The following is a 22,095-nucleotide window of genomic DNA, read 5'->3' on the forward strand; positions in this document are numbered from 1 at the left end:
GGTTTCAACAAATTGGCAACCTTGACCCATTTCTCGTAATTTTCGAGTTTTCAGCATCTCGAATTTCGCTGATTCGTATAAAAGTGCCGTAAATTTGTTTATAAATGTCTCAAAAATTATGAGTTTTTCAGCATCTTGAAATTTGACGAATTATATGAAAAAAAATGCTCCGAAAATGTAAGTTTATCACAAATTTATCCATACCGCTGCAGATGTCTCTATGATACATTATTAAAATTATAATGCAAATTGTATATCGGTGTTTGTAACTGACCAGGAAGGCAATTGGGGTTTACCTGTTAGGCCTTTATGGTATATATATATACATACATACATATATGTATGTAAAATAGTTCTTTGGAATATTTTCAAGTGCAATGACAATGATTTTTTTACAAACCTCTTCTTACTTTCACTTACGATCACTAGTCAAAAAAAGTGTGGGCTCTTATTTTGCTTGTGTTTGTGTTAGGTCGATCGTTTCTTATCAAATTCTACCAATTTTTCTGATTTTCATTAAAACGGTTTTTGTAAAATCTCCTTTCTTATCACTCTTGCTAATCTTAAGTTATTCAGCATCTTGAGGTTCGCCAATTTAAATATAAAATGCTACGAAAAATTCTCCATAGATGTCACTGGATTTTTGTATGAATTCGCATTGTATAAAATGCTTATACATATACTGTAATGATTGATTGACTGTATTTATCTGTTTAAAGTGCACTTGGGGTTTTAGAGTGATCTGTAAAGGCGAGCGTTCATGTTCTATGAAATAAAATATAATCTAATATATAGATAAAATTGAAAGACATTAGTAAGGTTTGGGTGGTAGAATCAAGGAAAACGTGTATTTTTATTTTATTCAATCAATCTATGTACATATGTACACTCGTCATTACAGATCGCTCTAATGCAACGAGTGAACTATACATATCAATAAACACACCAAATTTTATACATAATTATGACATTATTCGAAAATATACATGACATCTATGGTCAAATATTGCAAAGTGCATTGCAAACCGTATACAATACGATAAACAAATATTTATACAACAATATGATTTTTTTGTACAATAATCATCCACAGAGACATCTATGGAGAGAAACCCGGCGAACATTGAGATATAACATAATAGCTCGTGATTTTGCGAAAGAAATGGGGAGGGAGAGGCAATTTTGCAGGAATCGTTTCAATGAAATCAGAAAATTTGGCAAACTCTGATAAGAAACGACAGACCTGGTCACATACCAGTGTTTGGCCAGCAGCAACCAGTGTGATTCGAACTCGTAACCACACTGACCATAACAAGATATGCTAACCACTAGTCCTTTGAAAATACACAAGCATTTAGCGCCATCTATTGGAAATTAATTTAATTTATATGTATAAATAAACTTAATTTAATTTAAATAAATAAATTTAATTTAATTAAAATAAATTAATTTTTCTATTGCTGTTTTACATTGTTTATATGTAGGTAAAATGTTTAAGTGGTTTATATTACAAATACCGAGCGAAGCCGGGTAAAACCATTAGTAAAATGTATATGTAGATTGTAATTCCATTTAAAAATTCAAATAAAATGTAAGAAATTTAAAAAAAAAATTGAAAATAGATGTTCTTATATTTTTACACAATAAAATAATTGAACTTTGGATACGCATAGTTCAATCGGCCTGCCATTAATAGTCAAATTGTACATCTTCTTCGAGTGGTAAATGATGATTTTAGATTAAATTTGGTACATTGATTCTGTATTGAAATTAGTCCGTTAGTCACTAATTGATTGCCTTCATTTCGGAGCGAATTAGATCATTAACCCTTCACTTACGCACGGTGCGATTTTACATAGTTATTGATAGACTTTTTTCATCTAATTCAAAGGTCACATTATTTAGTTTTTATTATTTGAATTAACGGAATTAATGTCACTGTGTCTTGCACGCTCGAATGCCGTATTCGTTCAACTGTACTAATTGCAAGGTCTGCTCATTCGTATTATTTTATTCGACACACTTGTGACCTTTGATTTAAAAATTAATTTTCTCGAAATGTCCACGTATTTCGGCTTGGGGTAAATCGATTTTGTACTATTCCAGTCTCGGATGACCTTTGGCTTTACAAAAGCGTGACGGACATATTGATAATTGTATGATTTTTTCATTGAGCATGTTATAATTGGAAGCGGAAACATTGTCATGTTGTCGTACATCATATAATACATACTAATTCACGAGGTCACAAAATTGCACTGATGACGGTGGGAGAGTTATGAAATCCTGAATTTTTCAGTAGGAAAACTATGTAACGATTTGAAAAGATTTCACCTAAAATTTGTACATTTGTCATCATCATCATCTAATGGGGTCTACGTGACGAGACAGAATGTTAAATTACAGAAAACACAAATATCGGAAGGCAAAGATCGAAAATCGATTTGATCTTAAGTCGATAGATCAAAAAAAAAAAAAATGGTGCATGGTAAACGGTACATACTCACGTACATACCCACTTAATTTGCGCGAGCAGGATACAACAGGAACAAGAGGAACATGCTTTTCCTCCCGTATTCTGCGCGCGCACATTAATACATTTCTGTAATTTAACATTCTGTCTCGTCACGGAGACCGCATCTAATAGTGCGTACAAACCAAACCAACAAACGGTCTCTGGGCCAACTTTTTAAACCAGTAGCGTACAAAATATCGAAATAAAAATTAAATTTAAAAATTGAAATTAAATATCAAAATTAAAACTATTATTATTATATTAAAATTAAATTCAAATATCAAAATAAAATTATAATCATTATATTAAAATTAAAATAAAATATTGAAAGTTAAAACAGAACATGCACAATTTAAATAAATTTTCGAGATTGACCTAAAATTAGATCATCAACAATCACATACAAGTAATCATCGACTTAAGATGTTTTGACTTACGAAGATACGCACTAAGATCGAAAAAAATTGAACTTATTTTCAAAGTTAATTAAAAATTTTCACACAGTGGTAGATTTGAAATAATTATATTTAATTTATATAATGATGACTGTAATTGAATTAGCTCTGTATACATAAATATGTTCTCTCGGTTTGTTCTCGACTATCCCGCACGAAGCTATTTTGCACACGTCACTAAAATCTCGATCACGGAACATCTGACACCCGAAAATTCCATCCATCAAGATTCATGCATGCGAACTATCATACTAACGATAACTTGATTGCCAGATATCCCGTATTTGATATTTTTGTGGTAATGTGCGAAATAATTCGTTTTCCGTCCCATCGACAAACATATCTTTTATCTTATTTATTTTCGTTTTATTAAAAAAAAATTCATATAGTTTTTCACATAAATATAATATACACATTTTTCTCTATATATGTATGTATATATACATATAGAGTATATTTGGGAAAATATTTTCACAAGTTACTGTTTTGGTTTGGTGAGCAATTCTCAAATTCTTCCAGAATTGAGCTTTAATGTTCCCAGCCAACTATGGTACATTAGATGCTGCAGTTTGTTCTCTTCTCCTGTGGCGCGTACCAATTTGATGGCTTCTTCATCTGTCGCAAAGGGCATCAAGTCCCTCAACCAGATTTCTATTTGCTTTGATTTGTTTAATCTAAAATATGCTGATCTGATTTAGGGATTGCTAAATTTGAGATCGTAAATGTGTATTGTATTTGTTTTTATATATTTATTTATTTGTTTCATATTTTATTTTTATCTTTTTTTGTTTTTGCATCCATATTTATTCTTGCAACCTTTTTTTTGATTAGCGAAGCCGTAGTGAAGACTTCGAGCAATTATCTAATGTCACTATAGCAAAATTGTAAATAAAATAAAATATCTTTATGTTTTCTACTCGATTTATGTACATACATATGTATATTCACACATTATGTACATATGTATATATACATACGTATAATGTGTGAATACGGTTTTTTTTAAGTATCTTCAATCAATTCGTACCTCTTTTGGAATATGTTATTTTTCTCACATTTTCCACCCAAGCACACACTCCTACTAGTTTTTCAGTATTTGAACGTCGTGTTGAATTTGTCAACGTCGTCGTTTTTTTTTCATCAAATGGAACGCGAAAAACTCTTCAAAAATTTACATGTCTTGTTTGTTGTGCAATTAGACACGAACGCGAAGTGAACGTATGCTAATCACGTAAAATTGACGGACAAAGATTAAGAGAGAGAGAGAGACCCGAAATGTTTATGTATTTGATTTTTATGTTTTACAATGCGATTTATTTGGGCCATGGCGTATTATAGCGTATATATTACATATAATATATTAGATCTGTCGCTATCTTTGTATTTTATGTATTATATTATACAATTTAATCTAATATTTATACTTTCATTTTAGTCTCTATCGCAGCTATAATAACACGAATAGGTCAATCGGTGTCGATTGTGTATTGCTAAATATATTATGAAATGTATTGTTATTTACAGTAGGTATAATATTAAAATAAAATAAATGAAGCTAAAAATATGTACATATATAATTTAAATCAAAAATATTATAATATGTATTTTTAATTTTTTTTTATCATTTTTGGGTTGTGATTTTAGAGAGTATAGAAGTATGTAAAGTTGAAAATTTAAATAATGCATATGTAGTTCTAAAGCGGATTGTACAATTATGGATGAGTCGAATTTTTGGTTTTTTTTTAATTGAATTTTTTTTACATTGATAAAAAATGGTGTGACATATTGCTTCTCGTTACAAAGAAATTTTATAGCAATTTCTCTCTTCTCTACTGATAATAACTACTGTTATGATTCTGTTTTCTTTGAATACTTGTTGCATGCTGTCTACTAGTTGTATACAATTCAAACTTACATATGTATATCACATATTGTAAGCAAGGCTATCGAGAGCGAACTTGAGCCCTGGAAAAATAATAACTTCGGGCCCCATGGCAAAAAAAATAAGGTTCCTTGTAAATTTTTTTTTAAATTACGAAAATATCTTTCAAATTCTGATTTTTTCAATATAATTTTTAAAGCAAATATTAAAACTTAAACCTACCTACGATTTAACAGAGAAATAACATTGAAATTTAGGGATTTTCAACTATTCAATCCTGTCTGAAAGACGGTTCGGTGATTATTGGTCACAAAGCGTCCGCCCAAGTCACTAAAATCTCTATAACGGTACATCTGGTAGCCGAAAAGTCCATCATACTAACGATAACTATCATACTAATGAGAACTCGAATGCCAAATATTCCGTATTCGTGATTTTCACGGCAAAAATTTTCTTCTGGACGATCGCAATGCGACTAATAATCCAATTACCCTGAAAAACGACTGAACAGTAATTTTCACCCAAATAATGTTTTTAAAAAGTGTCTAGCCGTATTCCATAGAGTCATTAAAATACTTTTGTATCATTATTTATTTTGGCGCATAAGCTTGTATTAACCAGCAGCGTGGTCTAGTGGTGAATGTTGAATTATTTCGTACTTGATGTTACGAGTTCGATTCCCGCTAAGTCTCGCTGTTGGCCAGACCTTGGTTTGTCGAGGTTGATCGTTTCTTATCAGAATTTGCCAATTTTTCTGATTTTCATTGAAACGATTCATGTAAAATTGGCGTTTCCTTCCCAATTTTCTGTTGCGAACCTTTAGTTATTTTTATATCTTAGGTTTCGCCATATTGCTCACCATAGATGTCTCTGTGGTTGTTTATCGAATATAAAATTCGTATTGTTACATGCAAGTTATTCATCGTTATTTATCGTATTAATACCATGTTTGTAATATCAGACCATAGATGTCAGATATTGTTTAGATTTACATGCATCTATGTAATAATTATGTGGACCAGGAAGGCGCATTTGGGGTATACCTGTTAACCCTTCCTGGTATATTTGTATATATGTATTTATTTAAAAACATCACTGGTGAATAATTTTTTTAAGCCCTTTCAGGAATTTTTCGTTTAAAAATAGCTTTGGAACCTCTTCTTAGCACAAACTACCCCCTGGCCGTATTTATATATGATATATATATATATATATATATATATATATATATATATATATATATATATATATATATATATATATATACATGTCGGCTACACTTCTCTTGAACACAGGTGGATTGTGTTCAAGAGAACTCATCAAGTTCTTGTTTTCCATATTTAGAGGTTTTATCTCCTGTCTATCCTGGCTGAGTTGGGCCTTCATGCTCCGCAGAGTTTAATATGGACCCTCCATCGTCCCCCTTTTCACACTCCTCTGGCTAGAACTGTGGTTTATAGCAATTATCCCATTCCTCGTGGCCTCCATTTCTTAAATTCATTGGATGGTGCCATTGACATTTGTCACATCTCTCGTCATTTTCTGCACCACTTTCTAGGTTACGGAGGTCGCGACCAATTAGAACTGTTGAGTTAGTTTGATCAGTTAAGAATTATTATGTCATGTTTATTTATTTTTCTTTTCTTCTATTTATGTATTTTTACTTGTATTTCATGTACTTTTTTCCTTTCTTAATATTTTTAGCACAATCGTCGCTTGTGACGAGTGTGCTTGATGAATTGATGTGTAATAAAATAAAATAAAATGTATGTATATTTTTGGGGTGACCATGAAAAAGTCGAAGTGAAAATGTCGAAAATATTCGTTTATCATGCATACATAGGAAAAACGGTTAGTATAAACATACATATATCAAAATTCTCTCTTCCCCGTCGTACATCCTCATTTAATTTGCGCGAGCAGGATACAACAGGAACAAGAGGAACAGGATTTTCCTCCCGTATCCTGCGCGCGCACATTAAACAAGGCTGTATGACAAAAAGAGAGATAATTTCACCGCATGCCACTCATATATATTATATATACATAATACCGTTTACCATGTACCCTTTTTTTAATATTTCGACTTAAGATCTTTCGATTTTCGATCATTGCCTTCCGATATTTGCTTTTTTGACCTTTTCACTTTCGGTCCCGTGAGGTAGACTTATATTTTTGCAATGAATAATGAACATCATTTTCTGTCAGCCCTGATTGTGCATATGTATATGCAATATAATAGTACTAATAATAATTTAATTTATTTCTTATGGATCATTCATATTGCATTAATTGTCTTGTGCATATATAATTGTGCAGTTCCAGTTTTACAATGAATAATTGGATGTACATATGCTCATGAATGGTACCCGGTTTATAATATTTTTTATTTTATTTCTTATACACTGTTGGGTGGCGATTAAATGTATTAAATTAAAATAAAAAATGAAAACATTTAGTTATGTAAATTTTGATAAAATAACGATAGGGTTTTGGTATCACGAGACACGGGCGTTTCTTGGTCAGATGATCGCGGCGCTAGTGTCGCTCACGTTACTACAATATAATTCGAACCGTGAACAACTCGACGCGAACGCACTCTACACTCGAGCGCACGCCGTGTAAAATTTACCCCACTACAAAAGAAGCGTTTCAATTTGCGTAAGAGCAGATAATATACGCGTTTTACGTTCCACTACGGTCGTTAAAATTGCACTCGGCGTGTTCCCGTTTTCGTTCGATGCTTCAATTGTCTCCGTACGTAAATAGAAAGCCAATAATTTTGTTTATGATCAATCGGTAATGGACTCCATACTGTATTTTACGACTGACGTTAGCGCTCTGTCATATATTCAATCAGGACAGGGAGCGAAACATGCATATACAAATGTATGTAGGCCTTGAAATCGTTAGAACATTTTTTTAATTCTTTTAGTAAAAAAAAAATTCGGTGTACTTTTTTTGGTTCCGCGACAAATCACTCACGGATTTTACACTCAACGGTTTATAGTGTTTGATCGATGCAATGACACATGTATCAAATCATATATAGTTCAAACTAACGTGTAAATTATGATCACTGCAGTCGTTTGTAAAAGTCAGATCAATTATTTTGATAAATCTGCGGATTTATTTCAAAAACTTTTATTTAGTTTATAGTACCGGTAGTACCAAAAACTTGTTTTCGGTGAAGTACCGATACCACCGGTATCGGTACTTTCGGTATTGTAATCCCTAGTGACGACAACAGAGTGTATTGCCCATATTGGTTTTTTTGACAATGCTTTATATTGAATATTTATTTGCTGTATTTTATCGATTTAAGTTTAGTGTATAATCCGTGACTGATTGATTTGTCGTGACACCACTTTTTTATGCCCCTTCATGTTTCTAATTTGACAGATATGTAAACTTTTCTTAATCGTTTTGTTTAAAATATAATCAGCTGGTAGAACGAGCCCGATTTACTATACGTTTGATATCTATCACTAGACCTTTTCGATTGATTAAATACTAGTGGTTTTACTCGGCTTCGCTCGGTATTTGTAATATAAACCGGTTAAACATGACTAATCTAATAGTAAACATTTTTATTTGAATAGTTTTATTTTATATAAATTTATTTGAATACTCATTTGTTTTTTTTATTAAATTGTCTGTCATGAACAAACAAACATATATACTAAGTCTCGGAAATTCGCCGATTTGAAAAATCGAATCGGTGCTTATGAATCGAAAAAAATAAAAAAAAATCGAATGTGTTGTCTACGAACCAACCAACCAAGGTACATATATGCAAAGTCTCTTTCGAAATTATATTTATTAAATATTTTGGTAAATACATTCATACATATATTTGGTAATTATGAATTATATTATATTCATACTGGTGGCCTGCGTGCACTCGGTAAAATATCTACTTGCACACTCGGTAAAATATCGTAATTCGGATCAACGGAATTAATAATTTAAAATTTAATAAATTTTTTTGAAGTCAGCCGATCGTGTGAACGAAGTGACATGACTGTTTTTATTAAAATTTCTGCTGTTTCGTCTTCTAGTTATAGTTTTACTATTTTTTTTATTACTGACATTTTTAATTTTTTGTAAATAATGTCAAACCACTTATGTATATTCATTGGCTTTGTTGCCTTTCTTAGATAAATTAAAGGCACTAAATTAAATGGTCAGTTTTTTTTAAACAAATGGCCAGTAAATTTTATGAAAATTTAGTTATGGTTAAAGATAGGCGGTCCGTTTCTATTTGGACAAAAACATGGATTCACTATTGTCCCACAAAGCTAGAGAGCAAAAAAAAAGGTTGACAATAGAAATTGACAATGGTGAACCCATTTTTTTGTCCAAATAGAAACTGACCGCCTATCTCTAGTTATGATAGTGTACTATGTACATATGTATGTAGATAAATATGGACGGTCAGTTATCCGCTTATTGTTTTAAGTATTTTTGACAGACAGACAATGGTCAAGCAGTCTGTTACCGACAATACAACTCACTGATCATCTATTTGCTGACGAAATCAAACGAATTTACTGACCGAATAAATACACTAATTAATATGTTGGTCCAATTGAATCCAATTTGAATTATTTCATTGTTAGTACATATTTAGAACGAGTTTAAGATTATTATTTTGCGTTATTTAGTTAAAAAGTTTCCAAAAAAAAAAAATCACAGATCGACATAAGGCATACAGAAATTTTATATCGGATTAGAATATTAAAATATATATAATAAATACAAACTATGTCAGCATGGTCGGCAATCAAGGACACGTATGTATTATAGATATACAAATATTGACTTTGATAGTTGGAAGGCTGAATGGTGTCGAATTCCAATGTCACGCATTTCACGTTGTAGGGGTAGAAATAGAAGTTTTAACCATACATACATATGTAGGTCGATCAATTTTATGGGTGACGGTCACTTTTGATCGCCGTCGAATGCGTTTGAATTATTCAAAAGTGTCGGGTATTTTTAGGCCGTGTTTGGTCGTTCGACTGTTAAGAGTCACGAGACCCAATTGATAAGAGAACCGAGGACGGTAGTTGCACGAAGTAAATAGTCTTTCCTGAGAGCGCGACTCGTCGCCTTCTTCACGTGGAGATTTTCCACATCACCAGCCAGACTATCACAACCATCGTCGATCCTCGAATAAGGTGAGCAATAAATATCCTTGCGGACCCGTTCCGACGGGAAAGTTGGGTCTTTTCGCGATGCTTTCGCGTATGGAAATCGGTTGGTTGCGAAACGAGTTCCCAAGTTTGCGGCCTCGCTTACCGATCATTTTCCGAGAAGGTGATTCGAGTTTTCGTGCAATTTGTGCAATTCTTTTTTTTTAATTTTTTTTTGAGGTCATTTTGGCGAGAGTTAACGCATCTATGCATGTAGCATATGCTCACGAATGTATGTATATGTATATATAATAATAATTCGAATTAGGCCTCACCATGTGTAGTCACGTGCAAACTTGCGGTTTTGTGGAAGTAGATTTTATGCATATGTATGTACATGTATGTATAGCCAATTAAACCGCGTGAAAATTTTGCTGACATTTGTGGTTTATAATATGGGAAATTTTTTGTAAAAACGCAAATATTTAAAATATAATATGTGTGCATAGATGAAATTACATCAGTGAAGAATAATAAAAATTAAAAACTGTTGCATAATTATGCGAAGAATTTTCTGCACTTTTTTTTGTTTTGAATAATTTAAATTTCATTTATTGCTAAAATAACAAATTGAAATAAAAAATATCATTCATTCTTTAATTACCATAATTATTAACTAGCTGGCGTAGTCCAAGTAATGAACACCGGGTGTATCTAATGTATCTGAACGGGAGTTTATATATATGTACATACATATGCATTTAATACTTTTAATTAATATACGAAAAATATTTTTATCATTCATAGATTTTTTTACTAATAACACACCTAAAAATATTTAAAAAACGTTTGAAAATCAATTCATATATTTTTTTTAATAGCTAATGTTGACCTCGTAAAATAAGTATTTCATGGTGTTATAAACATTTTTTTTATATTTATTTATTTTACGTACATATGTACATATGTATATTTATATACCAGGAAAGTCTAACAGGTAGACCTCAATGCGCTTTCCTGACCGATTAAAAACATCGATATACAATTTTTCGAATAATTTTAACGAAGCATCATACAGACATCTATGGATAATTTTTGATAAACTTACATTTTCGGTGCATTTTTTCCATATAAATCGTCAAATTTCGAGATGTTGAAAAATTCAAAATTTGTGAGACATTTATGGATAAATTTGCAGCATTTTTATACGAATCAGTGAAATTCCGTGAAAGGTTGCCAATTTGTTGGAACCGTTTCAATGTAAATTAGATCAATTGGCAAACTCTGATAGGAAACGATCGGCCTGGAGTCACAAACGAAGGTCTGGCCAGCAGCAACCAGTGGTACTCGAACCCGTGACCACTATGTTCGCTGCTGCTTATATGTTTTTTATCCCCAATACCAAAAAGACAAGGAATTTATAAATTCGGGGAGTCGGTCAAACGCGAATCGATCGAACCGGGCGCACCGCTGATGAACGCTAAGGCCAAATATATAGTTTTAAATATGAACGAGTATATAAAATATTCATATGAACACATATGTATGTAGTATATAAGACGAGACATTGAAAAAAAACCACAACATTGGACATGTATACTACTACTCTTAACTTTGGCTCATTATCACGCTTTTCATATTTCGTATTATCTTTTAGGTGTCATATTCGATTGGTATGCGTGTATACTTTATTGTATGTGGCCAAGAAAATGTGCATTTAACAAGGCGTAGATTAGATAAAGAATTTGTGAGCACGTTCAAATTTTACTTAGATTAAATTAAATCAAGTGAAAGTTAGATATTTTTTTTATTTACTGTACATTATTTTCTACCATAGGTGCCATGAAAGGTTGTCCTAAGGCGACACCTATAGTCAAACTATTGTGACGAAAATACTTGATTTAGTCAGATTTAGAAACTAATATGAATTAGTTTCTAAATCTGACTGAAAATATGTAAATGTATGTATATAGTTGAGAACTCTGCTTTGATAATAAATATGCATAGTTGTAGATAATAAACCTCATTGTTCAATAAACAGAACTGTATTTGTGAAACCATCAACATTGACAGCTGCTCTAATCAAATGTGTGCATCGTATGTATTTGCTTTCGCATTCGGTTGATCTGATAAAATAAGATAATCTATTTTGCAGTGACGCACATGATATTGTTAAATAAATTCTATGAAAATGTTCATTGTCACGTGAATTCCTGAATTGTTTCAACGTTACATGTAAAGTAACGTGACCATTCGTATTGATTTTACCAGGATAGTACTGGTTTTTTGGGTATCTGTCCTGGTATGTCGTGAGATAAAACCAGAACACTTTTTTATGTAATAGAATTTTTTCATCTAATACATAGATGGATAAATATACAAATTCTTCGGTGAAAATGATGTCTTCTACAAAAATATTGGCAAATTGGTCAAATGTTGTTTCCATTTATTGGGAACGAATGCACCAGGCGAAGGATTTCTTACATTTACAGTCGAGTGATAAAACGAAATTGAATGTTTAAACCTTAAAATGTTTGCTAATAACTTAGTATAATATTAACCAGTGTTGTGTATAATTTTATAAGACAATTCATGAAAATGAATTCATTTTTTCATAAATGTGCGTCTATGATTCTTTAATTTTCGTTTTAAATAATTAAAGTTTATAGAAATATGTTTTTGGAAAAAAATGTCCTGGTTTTGAATTTGTAAAAAATGGTCACCTTAACGTAAAGAGACTTTGCGTCTCGGGTGCTCGTGGATCAATTTAAGATGAAGTAATGACTCAAGCTGCTTGTCTTGTAAATATCTAGTCATCAAATTGGCTAGATTGATAATAAGCAACTTATGCATGTCCATTCGCCGAGCACACTAAGTCGACCGATGTTTGAATTTATTTTTTTTATTTCAGATTTCGTTTCTCAAATCGCAGACGATTGACCCTTAATCATGGGGTCGATGTTCAGAAGCGAGGAGATGGCCCTGTGCCAGCTCTTCATACAGCCTGAAGCGGCGTATACGTCCGTTTCGGAGCTCGGAGAGAACGGCACCGTTCAATTTAGAGACGTATGGATCTAAGTGTTCTTTATTTTTAAATATATAGGTTTGTGCATAGATTTTAGTTTCGGTTTTTGTATTTTACAGTTGAACCCTGAAGTGAATGCATTTCAAAGGAAGTTTGTGAATGAAGTTCGTCGGTGCGATGAAATGGAACGTAAGCTGCGTTACATCGAAGCTGAGGTGAACAAAGATAGTGTCACTATACCCGACGTTAGGGAAGCCCCACGAGCTCCGAATCCAAGGGAAATCATTGATTTGGAAGTAAATATTGTTTTTTGTTACGTTTGAGTGGAAGGTTTCATTATACATATGTAGAACTAATGTCTGAGTATTTAAGCATGTGTCTACTAATTTTTAGGCTCATTTAGAAAAGACAGAAAATGAAATTCTTGAGCTGTCACATAATGCTGTTAACTTGAAATCTAATTTCTTAGAATTAACAGAGTTGAAGCATGTGTTAGAGAAAACCCAAGTGTTTTTTACTGAACAAGAAGAAGCCAACGGAATGGATTCACTTACAAGGTAATATTTTTGATGAGTTGTATCTATATATATATATATATATATATATATATATATATATATATATATATATATATATGTAAATAGATAAGACGTAAATTATTTATGGATTTGATATGTTTTCATTGAAATTTTAGAGCGTTGATACCTGAAGATGCTCAGCAGACCGGTGCGATCAGGGGAAGGTTGGGTTTTGTCGCCGGAGTTATACAACGAGAGAGGGTTCCGGCATTCGAGAGAATGTTGTGGCGTATATCACGAGGAAATGTCTTCTTGAGACAGACCGAGCTTGAGAAGCCACTCGAAGATCCGACAACTGTAATAACAAAGTTTGATTAATATGAAAAAATTATATTTTTATTTTACATATATACATATGTATATTAACCTTTTGGTTTTAGGGCAATCAAATTAACAAAACAGTTTTTGTTGCATTCTTCCAAGGAGAACAGTTGAAATCACGCATAAAGAAGGTGTGCACAGGCTTCCATGCCTCCTTGTATCCGTGCCCGAATTCGCACAATGAACGTCAAGAAATGGTGAAAGGAGTGCGCACTAGATTGGAAGATCTCAATTTGGTAAAAAAATAAACATATGTTATACTTATATATAAATATAGTCAACTCACTACGGGCCGTAAACTCATATGCTGTGTTTTAATAAAATTTAATTCAAAGGCCGTCAACACAGCGTGTGTGTTTATAAATCCTCCAAACTTCATACAAAAAAGTATTATTTATAAAATTTTATTTTTAACTTCCCTTCATAGATATCATATCAGCGTATCTTTATCCAAAATATCGATAAGTCAATTTATAAAACATATATTTCAATGGTTTAAAGGTTGACATTTTTTCTAATATCGATAATATTCCAAAATAATAATATTCAGAAAAGATTTAAAATCCCCAGGTATTGAAATTCACTGGTTTTTTCTCGTGTAGTATATATATATATTTCCAAAATTAAAGCTTTCATTCGAATGAATAACATGATGATCTATAAACTTAAAAAACTTTTGTCAGGCGACGACTCACTGATGCTACATTCCTTTAAGCTCCTAAATGGTTTCCTTGATTGTCCCAATTTACTGAATAAGGTTGGTTTCAGGATCCCAGTTAGGTATTCTAGACACGTTGCACTCTTTTCACTTAATCCTTTCAAAACCAATTCCCTAAAATAATCCTATCTACAGCGTGTTTATCGTATATTTAACGGGCAGCTGAATGACGTTGATCTATTCTGTATTTCCTTGCACTGTTCTATTTAGTCTTGTTTTAGTTTTTATTATTTTTTTTTTCATTTGTTTGTCTCTATGTACCATTGTATGTAATTTGTAGAAATCTATAATTGGACTCAGATGTTATTTTGTTACATTTATAATTTATTTTTATGCATTTCTACATCTTTAATAGATCTATCTACACATAAATAAATAAGATAGATATCGTATATTACATGAAAATATGTATATTAAAATGTATATAAATTTTGTACAAAATTGAATACAACAATCACCGCCGTTTGAGATATACTGATCTAATAATTCAACTGAAGATAACTGCAAAGAAGCTGTATCCCAGTTTTTAATTTAATTGATGAAAAGGTTTAGGGAATACGTTTAATTTACAAAACCTATTATTTTTACCGTTACTTTGCGAAAAATACGCAGACTCTCATAGAAAGTTTTCGGAAAATCGGTCCGTAATGAGTTAAATAAAAAATTTTATCTTTATTTTAATTTTTGTATGGGAACACTACTATGTAAGGTTACACATTGTGTTCTAATCATATATATTCTTTTAAGGTTTTGAATCAAACTCAAGATCATCGCCAACGTGTTTTAGTTAGTGTTGCTAAGGAGCTCACCAGTTGGACTATAATGGTTCGCAAAATGAAGGCAATCTATCACACTCTTAATCTTTTTAACATGGATGTTACTAAAAAGTGCCTCATCGGAGAATGCTGGGTTCCGGTCGCCGATTTGACTTCTGTGCAAAAGGCTCTCGCTGATGGATCAGTAAAAAAATATTAATGCTAATCTGAATAACGACAGATTCTATTAAAAATTCTTTTGATTTAGTAAATTTTTGAATTTTTAGAATGCTTGTGGAAGTTCCATTCCATCATTTTTGAATCGCATTGAAACAGGCGAAAATCCACCAACGTTTAATCGAACCAATAAATTTACTCAAGGATTCCAAAACTTGATTGATGCCTATGGTGTGGCCAGTTACCGCGAAGCAAATCCAGGTATGTAGTGACTTTGTATATATGGTTTTAAGAATATTTGAGGTTTTTTTAATTGTATTATTAACCCCTAGATGTTCTAAAACTGTGTTTTATTTTTGTATTATATGTACATATATTTTTTTTATGTTTCAGCTCTGTACACAATAATCACATTCCCGTTCTTATTCAGTATTATGTTCGGCGATTTCGGTCACGGTTTGATCATGTTATCTTTTGCTGCTTACATGTGCATTTTTGAGAAGAAACTTTCCGCATTGAAGAGTAACAACGAAATATGGAACATCTTTTTCTCTGGACGATACATAATCTTGCTTATGGGAATTTTCTCTTTGTATACTGGTCTCATTTATAATGATGTTTTTTCGAAATCTGTAAATATATTCGGTTCGAGTTGGAGGGCAAATTACGACAATGATACTATGATGCACCACAAAGATTTACAACTCGGTCCAAACACAACATATTTGAATTATCCGTACCCACTCGGTATGGATCCTGTTTGGCAGGTAAAGTATCTTCTACTTTATGTACATATATATAGTGTGTGTATATACATATATATTTATTTTGATTGTTTATATATAAAATGAATTGTTTTGAATTTTAATGTTGTAGCTTGCTGAAAACAAAATTATATTTTTAAATTCATATAAAATGAAATTGTCCATCATTATCGGTGTTATTCACATGATATTTGGTGTCTGTATGAGTACAGTAAATTACAAGTAAGCTATATCAATTGTATAAATATTGTTTCATGTATACTTTTACATATGCGGCTAATTTAGCAATAAGTATAATTTTTTTTTAATCATAACTATGTTTTATTTATAGTTTCTTCAAACACCGATCATCAATATTAGTTGAATTTTTGCCACAAGTATTGTTCTTGGTGTTGCTTTTCTTTTATATGGTCGTCATGATATTTATCAAATGGTTTATGTACAGTGATTTCGCCGACGAAAAAGGTAAACAGTGAAACTATCATATTGATAAAAAAAATAGCACAAGTTATACTAAATGTATTCGAATTATTTTTTCAGACATTTACTTAAAACCTGGTTGTGCACCTTCTGTACTTATTTTGTTCATTAATATGATGCTTCTGGGAAAGACTACAGTAAAAGATCCAAACTGTAAACCTTACATGTTTGATGGTCAATATGATATGCAATTTTATTTTGTTATATTTGCGGTGATATGCATTCCCGTTATGTTGTTTGGTAAACCGCTCATCATCAAGTTTTCAAGTAAAAACAAGAAGCACGAGGTAATTTTTGAATCATAATGAATAAGTATTATAATATAAATACATATGTTCAAAGATCGCTTTGAATATCGCAAAATTATTTTATAATTAAGCAGACTTCAAATGGAGATGTGAATCAAGGCTTGGAGATGACCCCAGAGGCAATTGAAGCAGCGAAACCTTCAGCCTCGGATGGTGAACATCATGAAGAAGAAGAAGCGTTTTCTGAAATTATGATTCATCAGGCAATTCATACTATAGAATACGTGTTGAGTACTATATCACACACAGCTTCATATTTACGATTGTGGGCTTTGTCACTGGCTCATGCCCGTGAGTATACGTTGTTTAGAATGTTATGAATTAATTCATACGTAAGTCATTTAGAATCGTTTTAAAGTTTTATTGTTGTTTTTTTTTAGAACTTTCTGAAGTACTGTGGAACATGGTACTGAAATTTGGTTTGACTAGTAAGGGATATGAAGGAGGATTCTTCCTGTTCCTGGCATTCGGTGGTTGGGCTGTCGGAACTTTGGCCATTTTGGTGATGATGGAAGGACTTTCAGCGTTTTTACACACACTTCGTTTGCATTGGTAATGTTTTTTTAAATTTGTCTTGTTGTGTTATTTTAAAATTCAACGTTTTACTAAATGTGGTGAATTTTTCAGGGTGGAGTTTATGAGTAAATTTTACTCAGGTCTTGGCTATCCATTCCAGCCATTCTGTTTTAAAACTATCTTGGAAAGCGAAGATGCACCGTCAGAAGATTAAATTTTTCATGTTTTATAATATACAATTACTGTTTTGTTTAATTTTAATTTATTAACAACGATGTCGTCAGAATCGTAAAGTATATTGTTTCAGTATTATATTGTTAATAAAAAATAATATAGTTTATAGTCTTTTGAATGAACGATCAAAAACAATTCTGTTTTCAATTTTCGATAATATTTTTTGTGTCATTGTTTTAACAACATACAAGTCGATTGAAATAAATGTTATTTCTTTTTCATCCAAAACTTGTTTTATATTATAGAAAAATGCTAATTAACTCATTAAAAAATATAGCTTGTTAATAAATTATTTCATTTTATATACATTTGTATATGTGAAGTTTTAGTAAAATAAAATCATAAATATTAACACATTTTGTTCAAATTCTAAATAAAACACGCGTTTGTTAATTGAAAACTACGCTTTATTTATTTTATGATTATTAATTAGAAAATAAAAGTTCGCATTATTATTTATGTTTTTCATTTTACAATAAAAATATTTTTGTAAAATTTAAATTTACTCCAGTCTGCAGTTTATTATTGATTAATACAAAGGTTTGATAAGTAATATAAAATATTACAAACCTACTACATAATAAATTATTGTTTTATAAATAATCGCACCAATATATTTCTTACTAAATTTTTTTTATGAAATCTACAAATTGCTAAGATTTACCTCGTTTCTATTCCCTAATGCAAGTGAACGCTGCAGTTTTTAAATGTTTTCATTCCATTCCAACATTTCTCCTTTCTAAATATTTTGGATGGTTCCCAAAAAAAAACACACACACATTAAATTACAGTTTCATGAAAGATACAGAGCTGTAGCTAGGGTAGTTTTACGCCCGGCGGCAAACATGCTACTAGCGCCCCTAACCCCCTATTCTTTATTTATCTATTTTTTTTATTCATAATTTTCAAAGTTTCGAAGTTTAAGTAAAATATCAATATTAACGTTTTCTTATATAATACGAGCCACAAATACATTCAAATTCAAAACAATAAATTCAATTTTAAGGAGAATATTTTCATTTTCATTAATACAAGGTAAAGCGAATGACGCCCCTTTTAGTTGCGCTCGTTTGCAACAATGCTTATTTAAAAAATAAGCATTGTTTAATGAATTAATTATTATTATCATTACTATATTTACTTTATTTTTTTAATATTATCTACCTATATATACATATGTATATGTATTTATTTGACGATAGAGATTGCACTATTCTTCCTATCATTTGGAATAACATTTATTATTATTGATAGTAAAATTTCGAATAATGATCATTTTAAAAATCCCTGATATTACCAATTTTTGCGCCCCCGTCAATCTTATTCCCCTGAGCTATCTGCCCCCCCCCCCACGCTTTGTCCTTGCATAGATACAAAATGCACATGTACATATATATTATGTATTAGGATTAGGGGATCCGAATATTCGAATATTTTATTTATTTTATTTACATAAATATATACCAGGAAAGCCTAACAGGTAAACCCCAATGTGCCTTCCTAGTCAATTACAAAACATTGCAACATTTTTTATTACATAAATCGCTGAATTTCGAGTTGCCGAAGAACACGAAATTAAGTATTAATTAATTTATGAATTAATCCATAGAGACATCTATGGATTTAGACTTGTAGATAATTTTTTACATATGTACATAAATCAAATTCAGATATTGGTGACATAGTGGGTAGGAAGGTTTTTGCCAATTTGATGGAGGAACCGTTTCAACAATGAAATCAGATAAATTGGCAAACTATGATAGGAAACGATCGACTTGGAGGCACAAATATCCAGGTTTGATAAGTAATATAAAATATTACAAACCTACTACATAATAAATTATTGTTTTATAAATAATCGCACCAATATATTTCTTACTAATGCTTACGATCGTTTCCTATCAGAGTTTGCCAATTTTCTCTGATTTCATTGTTGAAACGGTTCCCGATTAAAAATTGGCTGAAATCCTTCCTACCTACTATGTCACCACTATTTGAGTATGATTAATGTACAATAAAATGTATGTACAATTCATAGATGTCTCGTTAATTTGCGAGTTTTCAGTGTCTCGTAATTCAACGACATGTATAATAAAAATGCTGTATTGTTTGTAATTGGCCAGGAAGGCGCATTGGGGATTACCCAGAGAGATGTAATAAGTAAAGCCCGGACCCAGAGGGTGCCGCGTATTGTTCAAATGTTGTCAATGCATTGTTAAAGGTTTGCCGAACCTTTTTTACAAAGGATTTCCAACAATGAGCGGCACCTTGGCTATCCTAACTCTAGTAATAAGAATAGAGGAGCCCTTACGCATAAATAATTGTTGTCAATTTTACGCAGCACGTCTCTATAAATACGCTACATCGCAAGGAATACAATCGGATCAATTTACTTATAAAAATGTATCCCATGTTGTTTATTGTTTGTTTTTGAATGTATTGTGCAATCTTTACCGATGCTTGCCCTTTTTGCGAGTAATATTAACAAACAGAGAAGTTTTTATCGGACATACGTCGAGCACCAAGCGTCAGATACGACTGATGCTAAAATTATTTAGGTTTGTCTATGGACAGAATGTCACTTGACAACAATATAACACCTAAAGCCACTTCTATTAATATTACATTTCTCTGGGTTTACCTGTAAGGCTTTCCTGGTATAAAATGTTATATAAAAAAATGTATGCAGGTAATTAAGTTTTCAATGAAACAAATGGTGATATTGAATTAATATGATCATATACATATATACAGTGGCGGACTGGCCATACAAGCGAACATGCCCGATGGCATGTGGGCCCCACTATCTGTTGGAAAATATGGGCCCTCAGTAAAATTAAATAACTTTTTAACTATTTCACGTGTGTAAAAATTTATAGGATATTGCACTTTGGGACCTAAAGTTTGGGTATTTCAACAAAACAAATTTCTTACGATATACAAAAACAACTAATACCGGCTTTAACAGACCAAGGATCGGTTAACATTTTTTAATAGGCTCGAAATCCTTTTGCTGGGCCCATTTCCAACCTCAAGATTATGTATATACCAATACCTATGTAACAACTACCTACTGAAATAAAAATGGGAATAAACAAATTTCCGTGAATAATATAAACTGAATTGCTTAAAACAATTTTGATAGGACGATTCATCATCAACCTTCGATTTAAATTAACTTCATACTTTCAAAATAACATTTGATTATACTTCGACGATATAGTAAGATTTAAATACACAATTTTAAACAGTTTCCGAATATAAAATCTATTCCTAATCCATGTATAAAGAAATATACGATAGGGGCCCCCTCCCCAAAATCCAGATTTTCGATTAATTTAAAATATTATGCATTGTTTTCAGGGACGTAATTTGGGGAGGGGGGGGGGCATAGGGAGGCACTCACCCCCCTAAATTAATATTGAAAACATGCAAATTGAACTTTTTTTCTTATACATTTGAAATCCCGGTGATAGCACCGGAATCACGGGATCGGAAATTCCCAGCACCGCAATCCCGGTGCTGAAGTAACCTTCCGGGATTGGTAGCACTAATATACATGATCCCAAAACTTTATTTATTGTTATAACGTACATTATGTACATAGATAAAGTATGTACATAGATAGTCGGTAGAAATTAAGTTAATTGATAGTTTTTTAGTGACACAGTTTGATGGTCGATTTTTTTTGACCATGTGAAGATTTTTGGAAAAAAATTTTCGCCTGTGGCGGTTTAAAATTTTTTTAAATAAAATTTTTAAATTTCGCCTGCGGCGCTATTTTTTTCATATTTTATAACTCAATAAGGTGTACAAAGAATATTTTCCATTTCCATAAAAAAGATCTTTTGAAAAAAAATTTGACCAATCTTTGCCTGCCCCCCCAAGAAAAAGCTGAAATGACGTCTCTGATTGTTTTCTACCGAAAGTAAAAGCCGCTTTTATGCCGCATTCTTTTATGATGCATTCTATTTACCTATACAATGTAATTTATGGATCTATTTTGCTTTTGCCATTTTTCTTGTACCTAAATTTGTTTATTCCCATTTTTGAAAAATTTTATTTATTTTTTACCCTTGATTTTTAGCGTGATGGAAAGAAGAAAATTTTGTTATATGGGGGGGGGGGGACAAATTTTTTTAACCCTGGGCCCCCTTTGACTCCTGGCATGCACTAATTTAAATCTCAGTCCACTACTGCATATATAATGTAAGAATATACTAATACAA

At 31.6% G+C, this 22,095-nt stretch overlaps 1 protein-coding gene across 4 annotated transcripts in view; it reads left to right on the forward strand.

Annotated features, from left to right (window-relative positions):
• The window catches only part of LOC143918862 (V-type proton ATPase 116 kDa subunit a1-like), a 33,666-nt gene extending 15,165 nt beyond the window's left edge, over positions 1–18,501 (forward strand). Inside the window, exons 1-15 of one of the 4 annotated variants that reach the window (XM_077440945.1) lie at positions 9,858–10,035; positions 12,902–13,056; positions 13,135–13,311; positions 13,409–13,572; positions 13,710–13,890; positions 13,974–14,150; positions 15,380–15,592; positions 15,675–15,825; positions 15,958–16,331; positions 16,441–16,550; positions 16,660–16,793; positions 16,869–17,095; positions 17,191–17,407; positions 17,497–17,668; positions 17,744–18,501. In XM_077440945.1, coding sequence (XP_077297071.1) covers positions 12,940–13,056; positions 13,135–13,311; positions 13,409–13,572; positions 13,710–13,890; positions 13,974–14,150; positions 15,380–15,592; positions 15,675–15,825; positions 15,958–16,331; positions 16,441–16,550; positions 16,660–16,793; positions 16,869–17,095; positions 17,191–17,407; positions 17,497–17,668; positions 17,744–17,846 — 2,517 coding nt within the window. In that variant the 5' untranslated portion in view covers positions 9,858–10,035; positions 12,902–12,939 and the 3' untranslated portion in view covers positions 17,847–18,501. Of the gene's footprint in view, positions 1–9,857; positions 10,036–12,901; positions 13,057–13,134; positions 13,312–13,408; positions 13,573–13,709; positions 13,891–13,973; positions 14,151–15,379; positions 15,593–15,674; positions 15,826–15,957; positions 16,332–16,440; positions 16,551–16,659; positions 16,794–16,868; positions 17,096–17,187; positions 17,408–17,496; positions 17,669–17,743 lie in introns of those variants that run through there. The other 3 variants (XM_077440942.1, XM_077440944.1, XM_077440943.1) reach the window with 3 other exon arrangements.
• The last annotated feature ends 3,594 nt before the right edge of the window (positions 18,502–22,095 follow it).

This window comes from Arctopsyche grandis, chromosome 11 (assembly GCF_051622035.1).
Source record: "Arctopsyche grandis isolate Sample6627 chromosome 11, ASM5162203v2, whole genome shotgun sequence".
Classification (NCBI taxonomy): domain Eukaryota; kingdom Metazoa; phylum Arthropoda; class Insecta; order Trichoptera; family Hydropsychidae; genus Arctopsyche; species Arctopsyche grandis.